The sequence below is a fragment of the Coregonus lavaretus genome (genome assembly GCF_964263955.1).
Source record: "Coregonus lavaretus genome assembly, chromosome: 6".
NCBI classification, from domain to species: Eukaryota; Metazoa; Chordata; class Actinopteri; order Salmoniformes; family Salmonidae; genus Coregonus; species Coregonus lavaretus.
Window position 1 is genome coordinate 13,583,819 of NC_139993.1, and position 12,954 is coordinate 13,596,772.

The 12,954-nt window shown below is 48.1% G+C and overlaps 2 protein-coding genes across 2 annotated transcripts; both read left to right on the forward strand.

Moving 5' to 3' along the window:
• Positions 1-3,639: 3,639 nt before the first annotated feature.
• LOC311130401 (histone H2A-like) lies at positions 3,640-4,919 on the forward strand (the record flags this gene model as incomplete). The annotated part of the gene is made up of 2 exons (XM_084163127.1): positions 3,640-4,022; positions 4,562-4,919. The coding sequence occupies 2 exons, from the start codon at positions 3,640-3,642 to the stop codon at positions 4,917-4,919; spliced, it is 741 nt and encodes a 246-aa protein (XP_084019253.1).
• Positions 4,920-11,248: 6,329 nt separating this feature from the next.
• LOC311130889 (histone H4) lies at positions 11,249-11,560 on the forward strand (the record flags this gene model as incomplete). The annotated part of the gene is made up of 1 exon (XM_084163702.1): positions 11,249-11,560. One exon carries the CDS (start codon positions 11,249-11,251, stop codon positions 11,558-11,560), a length of 312 nt encoding a protein of 103 aa, XP_084019828.1.
• Between the last annotated feature and the right edge of the window lie 1,394 nt (positions 11,561-12,954).

Genomic DNA, 12,954 nt, shown 5'->3' on the forward strand with positions numbered 1-12,954 from the left:
TGTTGGACAAAACCCACTGAGTCGATAATGGCTCCGAAGGACTTTTGGAGTGGGTCTGTGGACTTCTCCATGTGAATATTAAAATCACCAAAAATTAGAATATGATCTGCTATGACTACAAGGTCTGATAGGAATTCAGGAAACTCAGAGAGGAACGCTGTATATGGCCCAGGAGGCCTGTAAACAGTAGCTATAAAAAGTGATTGAGTAGGCTGCATAGATTTCATGACTAGAAGCTCGAAAGATGAAAACGTCATTTTTTTTTTTGTAAATTGAAATTTGCTATCGTAAATGTTAGCAACACCTCCGCCTTTGCGGGATGCACGGGGAATATGGTCACTAGTGTAACCAGGAGGTGAGGCCTCATTTAACACAGCAAATTCATCAGGCTTAAGCCATGTTTCAGTCAGGCCAATCACATCAAGATTATGATCAGTGATTAGTTCATTGACTATGACTGCCTTTGAAGTGAGGGATCTAACATTAAGTAACCCTATTTTGAGATGTGAGGTATCACGATCTCTTTCAATAATGGCAGGAATGGAGGAGGTCTTTATCCTAATAAGATTGCTAGGGTGGACACCACCATGTTTAGTTTTGCCCAACCTAGGTCGAGGCACAGACACAGTCTCAATGGGTATGGCTGAGCTGACTACACTGACTATACTATTGGCAGACTCCACTAAGCTGGCAGGTTGGCTAACAGCCTGCTGCCTGGCCTGCACCCTATTTCACTGTGGGGCTAAAGGAGTTAGAGCCCTATCTATGTTGGTAGATAAGAGGAGAGCACCCCTCCAGCTAGGATGGAGTCCGTCACTCCTCAGCAGGTCAGGCTTGATCCTGTTTGTGGGTGAGTCCCAGAAAGAGGGCCAATTATCCACAAATGTTATCTTTTGGGAGGGGCAGAAAACAGTTTTCAACCAGCGATTAAGTGCTGAGACTCTGCTGTAGAGCTCGTCACTTCCCCTAACTGGGAGGGGGCCAGAGACAATTACTCGATGCCGACACATCTTTCTAGCTGATTTACACGCTGAAGCTATGTTGCACTTGGTGACCTCTGACTGTTTCATCCTAACATCGTTGGTGCCGACGTGGATAACAATATCTCTATACTCTCTACACTCGCCAGTTTTAGCTTTAGCCAGCACCATCTTTAGATTAGCCTTAACGTCGGTAGCCCTGCCCCCTGGTAAACAGTGTATGATCGCTGGGTGATTCGTTTTAAGTCTAATACTGCGGGTAATGGAGTCGCCAATGACTAGGGTTTTCAATTTGTCAGAGCTAATGGTGGGAGCCTTCGGCGTCTCAGACCCCGTAACGGGAGGAGTAGAGACTAGAGAAGACTCAGACTCAGACTCCGACTCGCTACATAATGGGGAAAACCGGTTGAAGGTTTCTGTCGGCTGAATGAGCGACACCGGTTGAGCATTCCAACAGTATTTCCCTCCAGAAGCCATGAGAAAGTTGTCCGGCTGCAGGGACTGTGCGGGGGGAGTTATACTAACGTTACTGTCTGTACTTACTGGTGGCACAGACGCTGTTTCTTCCTTTCCTACACTGATAATACTCTTGCCTAACAATTGCGTCTGAAGCTGGGCTTGTAGCACAGCTATTCTCGCCGTAAGGCGAGAATTCTCCTGTATATTATGAGTACAGCGACTGCAATTAAAAGACATCATGTTAATGTTACTACTTAGCTTCGGCTGTTGAAGATGTTGATGAGCCATGTCCAGATAAAGCGTCCGGAGTGAAAAAGTTGAATAAGGGAAAAAAAGTTGCGATGGAAAAACGGAAAATAACGTAAAGTTGGCAGCTAAAACGCACAGGAAAATGACTCTTCTGTCTCGGGATAAACGTCCGGGGTGAAAAAGTTTAACGAAAAAAGATGAGTGAGGACAAAACTAAAAAGTTGGTAAATTTGTTGAACACAGAGATTGATTAAACGTTTATTAAAAGTAAAACGTGAATAGTTTGGCAGGTAGCCAAGTAGCAACAAACAGCAGAGCAGCACGGAGACAATGCGGAAGCGAGACGGAAGTCACGTGTCACTGAGTGTATGTAAACTTCTGACCAATAACTGACTTCAATGGTTCTAGGTACCTGTCTGCACTTATCTCCACAGTCACCTCCTGGAATGGTTGCAGGACGGCGCAGACCTCTTTCACCAGCTCCCATTCCTCTTGGCTTAATGGCTCAATAGATGCGTTGATGAGGGCCAGGGTGGAGATGATGGCATCTTTTATTTCAAGCATTCGTTTCAACATATCAAATGTTGAGTTCCACCTGGTGGCACACTCTTGTTTGGGCCTCAGTTCAGGAATCCCCATTTGGCGCTGTGTGGACTTTAGCTTCTGTGCTGCTACTGTGCTTTTGTGGAAAAACTCCACAACAGCCTTCACCTTATCCACGGTTGTTTTGATCACCTTCAGAGCATCTCTAACCACCAGGTTTAGTGTATGCGCCAGACATGGGTGATGGGTCCACTTCAAAACTTTTATGGCTTTGGTGATGTTTGCAGCATTATCACTCACACAGCACACCACTTTGTCCTCTACTTGCCACTCTTTTGCCACTCTTAGTAGCTCCACTGCCAAGTTTTCTGCAGTGTGTCTGTCGGTGAACTCGAAGCAGTCCAGAAGGCAAGATGTCATCTTGTAATCTTCAATAAAGTGGCAAGTGACAGACATGAAAGAGCAGGTTGTTCTGGAGGTCCAGCAGTCAGTTGTCAGGCAAACTGATGGAGCTTTTGTCACCCTTTCTTGCCATAATGCACGTTCTGTGTCATATAGTTTTGGGATCATTGTTTGGGAAAGTGTTTTTCTACTGGGTAGAGTGTATGTGGGATTTAGGGCTTTGACAAAGTTTTTCATTCCTTTGTCCTCCACAATGGAAAAGGGTTGAAAATCAGAAGCTACCATTTTAGCCAACTCATCATCAATACTGTGCTGTTTGGCTGGGGTCATCAGTTTAGGTAAAAACTGACTTATTTTGCTTTGAGTTGCAGTAGGAGAGGTTATACTTGCACGCATGGGGATGGCAGTAGACGTTACAGCAGCTGTTGTTCTGGTATGAGACACACCAGGATCAGTAGATGGTGAGCTGGCTTGCCCTCTCTCCTCTAACTGCACTGTAGGATGGACAGTTCTTGTATGTCTATGCAGGTTTGTGGTGGAACCTGCTCTTATAGTGACCTTCGTTTTGCAGTGAAGGCACTCTGCTTTCTTGTTCCCAATATCTTTAAACTGCAGCCAGATGCTGCTTCGCTTTCTAGTGTCACTCATAGTTAAACGACACGACAATGCAAGACGCACACACGCTCCTCAGTCCGCTCTGTCTCTCTCTTCACTTGCAGTGGAGTCAAGTGGTGTGTCTGCCCCGCCCCCTCTCTGTTTACACATCCTTAATTCTCACGTGAATGCCGCATGCTGGTCGCCATGCTGGCCAATCATAACAGACCTCTGTGAAAGTGAAACCTAAGCAGCGAATGGGCAAAAAACTGGGAGCCGGCTCTCACTCGATGCGAGCCGGCTCTTCTGATTCACTACAAAGAGCCGGCTCTCAGAGCCGATGCTTGTGCGCATGACCCATCACTAGCGAGCGGCTCATTCAGACTTTCTGTGACTTTCTCAAGATACCAATATGAGCGGAAGAGGCAAAACCGGAGGCAAGGCCAGGGCGAAGGCAAAGACCCGTTCATCCCGTGCCGGGCTCCAGTTCCCCGTGGGCCGTGTGCACAGGCTACTGCGCAAAGGCAACTACGCCGAGCGTGTGGGCGCTGGCGCACCAGTCTACCTGGCCGCCGTGCTCGAGTACCTGACTGCTGAGATCCTGGAGTTGGCCGGCAACGCTGCCCGTGACAACAAGAAGACTCGTATCATCCCCCGTCACCTGCAGCTGGCCGTCCGTAACGACGAGGAACTGAACAAACTGCTCGGCGGTGTGACCATCGCTCAGGGTGGTGTGTTGCCCAACATCCAGGCAGTGCTACTCCCCAAGAAGACCGAGAAGGCAGTCAAAGCCAAGTAAATTCGCTACTGCGACTTCAACTTGACTACTCAACCCCCAAAGGCTCTTTTAAGAGCCAACCACCTAGCTCTCCAAAAGCGCAAAGTACCTTTCTATGACCGCTACACATTGAGTGGGTGTATACACAACTATTTCGACATTCTGTGCCCACATGAGGCCTTCCATGAACAACAACACCTACTAGGCCTCGTTTGCCATAGCAGGCTAGCATTAGATTACAACGTGCCTATAAAGATGTCACTCTTGACTTTGGCGACTATTATTATGCGTAAAGGGCCGGCGGCGTCCTATTGCGCGCGCGCACCGGGAGTTTGAATTTTGGAGAGGCCGGGCCTCCCGTCCAATGGCCAACGGAGGAGGCCTGCGCAACGGGCCAATCGGGGTGGTGGGGAGATGGTGTCCAATCAGCAGGCGCCACTGCCGGCTTTATAAACTTCACATAGGCATTTCGAGGCTATACTCCCGACTGTCAGAGAAGCGCCATGGCCAGAACCAAGCAAACCGCTCGCAAATCCACCGGTGGCAAAGCCCCCAGGAAGCAGCTCGCCACTAAGGCTGCTCGCAAGAGTGCCCCGGCCACCGGCGGTGTGAAGAAGCCTCACCGTTACAGGCCCGGCACCGTGGCTCTGAGAGAGATCCGTCGTTACCAGAAGTCCACTGAGCTGCTCATCCGCAAGCTGCCCTTCCAGCGCCTGGTGCGAGAAATCGCCCAGGACTTCAAGACCGACCTGCGCTTCCAGAGTTCCGCTGTGATGGCCCTGCAGGAGGCTAGCGAGGCTTACCTGGTCGGCCTGTTCGAGGACACCAACCTGTGCGCCATCCACGCCAAGCGGGTGACCATCATGCCCAAGGACATCCAGCTGGCCCGCCGTATTCGCGGAGAGCGCGCATAAATGAGGATGACCTGAACTCCAAAATCCCCCAAAGGCTCTTTTAAGAGCCACCTCCATATTTCCATCAAAAAGGCACAATTGTTCCATGTATACACGCACCTCTACATTACCCACCATGTATGTTGTTCACTAACACGTCTAAAAGCTACGTATTGTACCTTTTCGTTGCCTGAAGTCTAGCTTCAATGTGTGTGTGTGTGTGTGTGTGTGTGTGTATGTATGTGTATATATATATATATATATATATATATATATATATATATATATACAACCGTCTGGCATCATCCACTTACTTTGGACTATAGTAGCACAGTAAAATGCTTTACAAAGGAGGGGGAAAAGAAACGAGTGATAATATAGGCCGAATAGTTACAAGAATTGTGTTCAGATGAATAATTGACACTATTAGTTGTGTGTCATTAGTTGCCTTGAATGCAGTCCAGAAGAAACATTGCATGCCAACTTCCTTTGAAAGTCCCATGTTGCAGTGCTGCTGAGAGACTCATGCAGAGGCCCAAACTTTACAGTGGAGCACGGAGGCCATCTTGTGGTTAAATGTGGGTACTGCACCTCATGGTCATTTGCTCTTTAGGCCAGCGTTTCCCAAACGCGGTCCTGGGGTCCCCAAGGGGTGCGCGTTTTGCGTTTTGCCCTAACACTCCACAGCTGATTCTAATACTCCCAGCTTGATGATGATGAGTTGATTATTTGAATCAGCTGTGTAGTGCTGGGGCAAAAACTCCCAAAACGTGGCCTGAGTTTGGGAATCCCTGCTTTAGGCTAATACTAGCCTATTAGGATGACTTGGTTCGATCGCTTTAATGGCAACTGCTAAACTCTAGTTTTCACTAATTACTTGTCCCAGGTCACCATTATGAATCCAATAGCAAAACAAATGTTTCAAAATTGCTCAATAGTGAAAAAAGGCCAGGAAACGATGGGTTCTCAGCAATATTTCACCAACAACCAATCACTATTCAAGCATAGACATTAGGATCATCAACAAATATTCCTAAGTCATACTACAAAAGGGTTGTAACGAAATGGATTTGTCTGTTCAATGCAAGTTCAACGTCAAAGAAAAAGTGCATCACCACAACAAACGTGTCTTTAGATACACTGTAAAAAATGACTTTGTGGAATGTACTCAAGCTATTACAGTCAACAAAGGCACACGTCATATTATTGAGTAGATATTTTTGCTTGTTTTTATGAGTAGATAAGCTTGAGTAAGTTGAGTTGATGTGGTCCAATACATTGAGTAAAGATGATAGAGACGTAAAAAGGATTATATTACGTTGATTCGACTCAAATAGACACTGAGAGACTGAGAGAGAGAGAGAGAGACTGAGAGAGTGAGTGAGTGAGAGAGAGAGAGACTGAGAGAGTGAGTGAGTGAGTGAGTGAGAGAGAGTGAGTGAGTGAGAGAGAGAGAGAGAGACTGAGAGAGAGAGAGTGTGAGTGAGTGAGACTGAGAGACTGAGAGAGTGAGTGAGAGAGTGAGTGAGTGAGAGAGACTGAGAGACAGAGAGTGAGTGAGAGAGTGAGAGAGACTGAGAGAGTGAATGAGAGACAGAGAGAGAGAGTGAGTGAGAGAGAGAGACTGCGTGAGTGAGTGACTGAGTGAGTGAGTGAGAGAGAGAGTGAGTGAGAGAGAGAGCGAGAGACTGAGAGAGTGAGTGAGAGAGAGAGAGAGTGTGAGTGAGTGAGCCTGAGAGACTGAGAGAGTGAGTGAGTGAGAGTGAGTGAGTGAGAGAGAGAGAGTGAGTGAGAGAGAGAGAGACTGACAGAGTGAGTGAGGGGGTGAGTGAGAGAGAGAGACTGAGAGACTGAGTGAGTGAGTGAGTGAGTGAGAGAGAGACTGAGAGAGTGAGAGAGTGAGTGAGTGAGAGAGACTGAGAGACAGAGAGTGAGTGAGAGAGTGAGAGAGACTGAGAGAGTGAGTGAGAGACAGAGAGAGAGAGTGAGTGAGTGAGTGAGTGAGAGAGAGTGAGTGAGTGAGAGAGAGAGAGAGAGAGAGACTGAGAGAGAGAGAGTGTGAGTGAGTGAGACTGAGAGACTGAGAGAGTGAGTGAGTGAGAGTGAGTGAGTGAGAGAGAGAGAGTGAGTGAGAGAGAGAGAGACTGACAGAGTGAGTGAGGGGGTGAGTGAGAGAGAGAGACTGAGAGACTGAGAGAGTGAGTGAGAGAGAGACTGAGAGACTGAGAGAGTGAGAGAGTGAGTGAGTGAGAGAGACTGAGAGACAGAGAGTGAGTGAGAGAGTGAGAGAGACTGAGAGAGTGAGTGAGAGACAGAGAGAGAGAGTGAGTGAGTGAGTGAGAGAGAGAGAGACTGAGAGAGAGAGAGTGTGAGTGAGTGAGACTGAGAGACTGAGAGAGTGAGTGAGAGAGTGAGTGAGTGAGAGAGACTGAGAGACTGAGAGACTGAGAGAGTGAGTGAGAGAGTGAGTGAGTGAGAGAGACTGAGAGACAGAGAGTGAGTGAGAGAGAGAGACTGCGAGAGTGAGTGAGTGAGTGAGTGAGTGAGTGAGTGAGTGAGTGAGAGAGAGAGTGAGTGAGAGAGAGAGCGAGAGACTGAGAGAGTGAGTGAGAGAGAGAGAGAGTGTGAGTGAGTGAGCCTGAGAGACTGAGAGAGTGAGTGAGTGAGAGAGAGTGAGTGAGTGAGAGAGAGAGAGAGAGACTGAGAGAGTGAGTGAGAGAGAGAGAGAGTGTGAGTGAGTGAGCCTGAGAGACTGAGAGAGTGAGTGAGTGAGAGAGAGTGAGTGAGTGAGAGAGTGAGTGAGAGACAGAGAGAGAGAGTGAGTGAGAGAGAGACTGAGAGAGTGAGTGAGTGAGTGAGTGAGTGAGTGAGTGAGTGAATGAGAGAGAGAGAGTGTGAGTGACTGAGACTGAGAGACTGAGTGAGTGAGTGAGTGAGAGAGAGAGAGTGAGAGAGAGAGAGAGAGAGAGTGAAAGAGAGAGAGAGAGAGAGAGTGAGTACTCAACTGTGCCTCTCTCTGAGGCACAGTTGAGTACACCCCTCCATCCAATAGACCCCAGCAACTTCCTTTTGGATTCACGTTTACAGTATAGGGGATGCATTTGTGACATACCTTACATCTCTGACCTTGTCAATATCAGCATTTCGCTCTACTTACCGTGAAGTGACATTATAATAGTCATCATCATAATAGTAGTACATTACAGTATACGTTTGCCTAAAATAGTACCATTTAAAGGGAGTATGTCAGGGTCAATTACTGACAAATGAGAACACACTAATCCTCAGGGGTCATTTAGGGGCAAAACGCACCACTTTGTGAAGCTTTTGTTTTGATTGAAGAGCAAGAAAAGTATTCATTTGTTCCACTTCTTTCCCTTCTAAATGCGGTTGCCTAAGGACAGGCAGTATGCACATATCTAAATGTTATGAAAAAATCAGTATTTTTTTGCCACTCAGAACACAGACATTTACCTTAAGGGGAGTTACCCTCATTTTAGACTTACATTTACATTTTAGTCATTTAGCAGACGCTCTTATCCAGAGCGACTTACAGTTTAGTGAATACACTTTTTTTTTTATACTGGCCCCCCGTGGGAATCGACCCCACAACGCTGGCATTGCAAACGCCATGCTCGCCATCAACTGAGCTACATCCCTGCCGGCCATTCCCTCCCCTACCCTGGACGACTGCTGGGCCAATTGTGCGCCGCCCATGAGTCTCCCGGGTCGCGGCCGGCTGCGACAGAGCCTGGATTCGACCCAGGATCTCTAGTGGCACAGTTAGCACTGCGATGCAGTGCCTTAGACCACTGCGCCACTCAGGAGCAACACTTCCCAAGCATACATTTTCATGACAGCGTTCCTAATCTGCAGTAGGCAATTACTGCAGTAGCAGTTGAAAATCGGTAGGTTAACACCAAACCGTGAGGTTATTATGAATTCAGAGCAGTCGGATGAAGTCATAGTCAAATACATTTGAACAAATGACCAACAATATCACACGGAAAGTGATGTGAGCATTGCATTGTGGAAAGCAATGACTTTACAAGAACACGTATTGCAACGCGAGGCATGTATTTCTAGATTAAACACTGATTCAGTGTGATGAACAAGTACATGTATGATTTGGTGTGCTCTACTTGAACACGCGCTTAGAGTTTTGAAACCACTGCCTATATGAGGAGCTGTCGTTGTTTGTTTTATTACCACATACTTATGGAAATTGCACCGGTTGAGAGATGATGGCTCTCTTGTGCCTACAGTGAAGGGTACTTCTGATCCAGCAGGTGGTGCTAAGATCCCTCCCTATATGACTTGAATGATGAGTTGATTTATTCCTTATAGCTCCTAATGATTTTAAGGCCAGTGTTGGCAAACATGACTTCTGCTCCAGCAGGTGGCCATGAAATCCCCCCCTATATGACTTGACTGACCAGGTAGTTGATGGACTCCTTATAGCTCTTAATGATCTCAAGCAGAGTGTTGGCCACATGACCTCTGGTCCAGCAGGTGGCGGTGAAAATAGTCCCTATAGGAGTTGACTCATTTCTTTGAGGTCCTAAATGAAGGATAGGGCGTCAACAGTGCATCTCGGCCTAACCCTGTTCCGGGCCCATTTCTTCACTCGATGCTTCCGGTGTTCTTCATCTCCTCTTCAATAGTCCTTCTCCACGTCTTCCTTCCCGTCTAGCCCTGTGCGTTCCACTGAAGTGTCTGTGTTTTTATGTCGTTAGGAGTTTTGCTCACTGCGTGTCCCCCTTCAATTTCCACTTTCTGTCCCAGTTGGGTAGCTATCCATTATACTGTAGCCTACTTACTACCAATGTCACTGTAGTCAAAGGTGATTTTCGATTATTATGTATGAGTATTATTATATATTGTGATATTATGATGTTCAAGCCTATAGGGTGTGGTAACAGGCCCTCTGTGATTTGTTGTTGTACTGTACATGTCAAGTATCTGCACTCTAGCCTAATTAGCCTAAACTGCTAGGGAAAAGTCACTTCCGGTCGTAGCTGTATCCCACCTAGTCAAAACCTTGTTAGTCCTTATCCTAAAAGGCACCCTCTGTTCCTCGATATACTCCACCGAGGGCCGGCAGCCAGTAAGTACAGGTAAGAGACAATTATGGCAACAATAAGTTGTCCTATGAAAGCTAGTCAAATGTGAGATGTTCAACTGCACTGAATGATAAAGTGGCAGTCTGTGCTCTTGGGCCCTTAAGGCATCAGTGCACCCCCCCAATTTGTCCCTTTTGAAATGAACAGTTGAGACGGGCCCTCTTTCTGTGGCCTTTCTTTGACGACACATCTGAGGCTATCCTGCGGCAATACAAATGATCAACATCATAACAATAATTCCATTATAAGAAGCTTTATTATTGGTTTGCTAAGAAAGGTACCATACAATATTGGCACATCACTATCACCTCTGTATGCGTAGGAAATCAATCCCTTCATTGTGTGTGTGTGTGTGTGTGTGTGTGTGGGTGTGTGTGTGTGGGTAAAGGTACGCCACTCTCGGTCTCACAGTTTATGCACACGGTCGTCTTTATGCAACAATATGGAAGACATTCCCAAATGTGCTTACATCATTGCGTAATGTCAGGGAGTCACACAAACAGTGTGTGCTGTTTGGCTGCAACACACATTAGGCATAAGGATGATGACAACTATTTTGTAAACGCTCCAGCTTGCAGAGGGATCACCACCCCTCCCATCCGCACCCCAGGTCCTCTTGGCCCCCTTACTGTCAGGCCGAGTGGTGTCTAGAGAAGAAAGAAGAAGAGTGATGTTTATTAATGACAGTCAATACGACACGTCCTTCCATAGCTAAACAGACTCATCCTACTAGGTCAGTGTTTCCCAACTCCAGCGGTAGAGTAGCCTACCCCCAACAATACCCATTTTTCTTGTAGCCCTGGAGAGCCACAGCTGACTGAACAACCTGTCACCTAATTAGCAAGTCCTCAATGAGTAAAATCAGGTGCAACAACAACAACAACAACAACAACAACAACAACAACAACAACAACAATATGAGGACAGGGACACAGTGTACTAGCTGATCTCCCAGTTGTCACCGTTTGGCCTTGTGTTCCACATAGCCTATATCAGTATTGGAGTATGTTTCCCGCGCACGGTAGTTGCTTTCACGTCACCTTTGTAATCGCTCCTCCCTAGTCCCCTAGAACGAGCGCCCTCCCCTTTGCAACGCCTCCGAACATATCACAGAGGCGCGCTTTCTGTGCCGATGGCCTCAATCAGGTCGACCAAACGCAGATAATAGCGCACCACGCACCGGCGCTGAAGTCATTCATTCACTTGAACTCAACTAGCGAACACACCATGTCTGGAAGAGGCAAAGGCGGCAAGGGACTTGGAAAAGGAGGCGCCAAGCGTCACCGAAAAGTTCTCCGCGATAACATCCAGGGAATCACCAAACCCGCTATCCGCCGTCTGGCTCGCCGCGGCGGCGTGAAGCGTATTTCCGGTCTGATCTATGAGGAGACCCGCGGTGTCCTAAAGGTGTTCCTGGAGAACGTGATCCGTGACGCAGTCACCTACACCGAGCACGCCAAGAGGAAGACCGTTACCGCCATGGACGTGGTCTACGCTCTGAAACGACAGGGACGCACCCTGTACGGTTTCGGCGGTTAAACGCACTCTCTTCGGAACCTCAACACCCCGACTCGAACCCAAAGGCTCTTTTAAGAGCCACCCACATCCGCTTCAAAAGGGCCCATTCCATATAGTGTTTTTTTCTTTTCTTCCGTATGCTATTTGGTAGGAAAGTATGAGCCACTTCGAGTGGACAGGGAGTATTAAATAGCGGATTCTAATGTCCCTTCCCGTTTTAGCGCACAGAGGGAGGCCTATATCTGACAGTGGCAAAGTGTAGTGACGTTGTTATTTTGGGTCAAGCAATAGTGGCATTTGGACAACATAAAACCACCACCCGTCGGTAGATGTGGCTCGAAAAGAGGGGGACAGCGTTCGCGCGCGCGCACACACACACACACACACACACACACAGTCCAAAATGGGAGCCCTATGTCTGACGGTGCCAACGTGGGCAATTCTATCACCAGCATTATGTGGCACAACAATCGTGCCATTCGGACAACTATTCAGGCCCCCCTTTTGAAACACACAATTCCCCATCGGTCACAGAGCATAGGCTATAGAGAGGAGGGAGGGGGTGAGGACCCGCGCGCGCGCCCTCAATTGTCTTTGTTCGGGAAGCTAGCCTCTGAGCGGAAGGCTCTTTTGAGCGCTAGAGCTCCACTGGGCAAATAGCAGGGGCGCCTACGAGCAAGCAGGGGAGTGTCCACGGCCGCCGACTTTGATTAGCTTCCTCTTCATAAGACGGGTAAGCGCCCTTCACCCCCTCATTCGTTTCTGAGAAGCAACGAGACATCATCATGCCCGAGCCAGCAAAGTCAGCGCCCAAGAAGGGCTCCAAGAAAGCCGTCACCAAGACCGCAGGGAAGGGCGGCAAGAAGCGCAGAAAGTCCAGGAAGGAGAGTTACGCCATCTACGTGTACAAGGTCCTGAAGCAGGTCCACCCCGACACCGGCATCTCCTCCAAGGCCATGGGAATCATGAACTCGTTCGTGAACGACATCTTCGAGCGTATCGCCGGAGAGTCCTCTCGCCTGGCCCACTACAACAAGCGTTCTACCATCACCTCTAGGGAGATCCAGACCGCCGTGCGCCTGCTACTCCCCGGTGAACTTGCCAAACACGCCGTGTCCGAGGGCACCAAGGCCGTAACCAAGTACACCAGCTCCAAGTAAACAGCGCATTTGGACTGCTCTACTAACCCAAAGGCTCTTTTAAGAGCCACCCACTCTGTCAGTAAAAAGAGCATTTCCATCGCCACCGAATGAATGCGCAGGTAGGCTGCGTTACATTGTATCATTGTTTAATGGGCGGCGCGCGCCGGCTCGGAGAACGGCTACATTGTATCATTTCCCCCGCCCGTTCCAGCGTAGGGGTTTAGCGCGCCTTTTTTGTTGTCTTTGCACGCTGAATAGTAACCCATGTTTGTC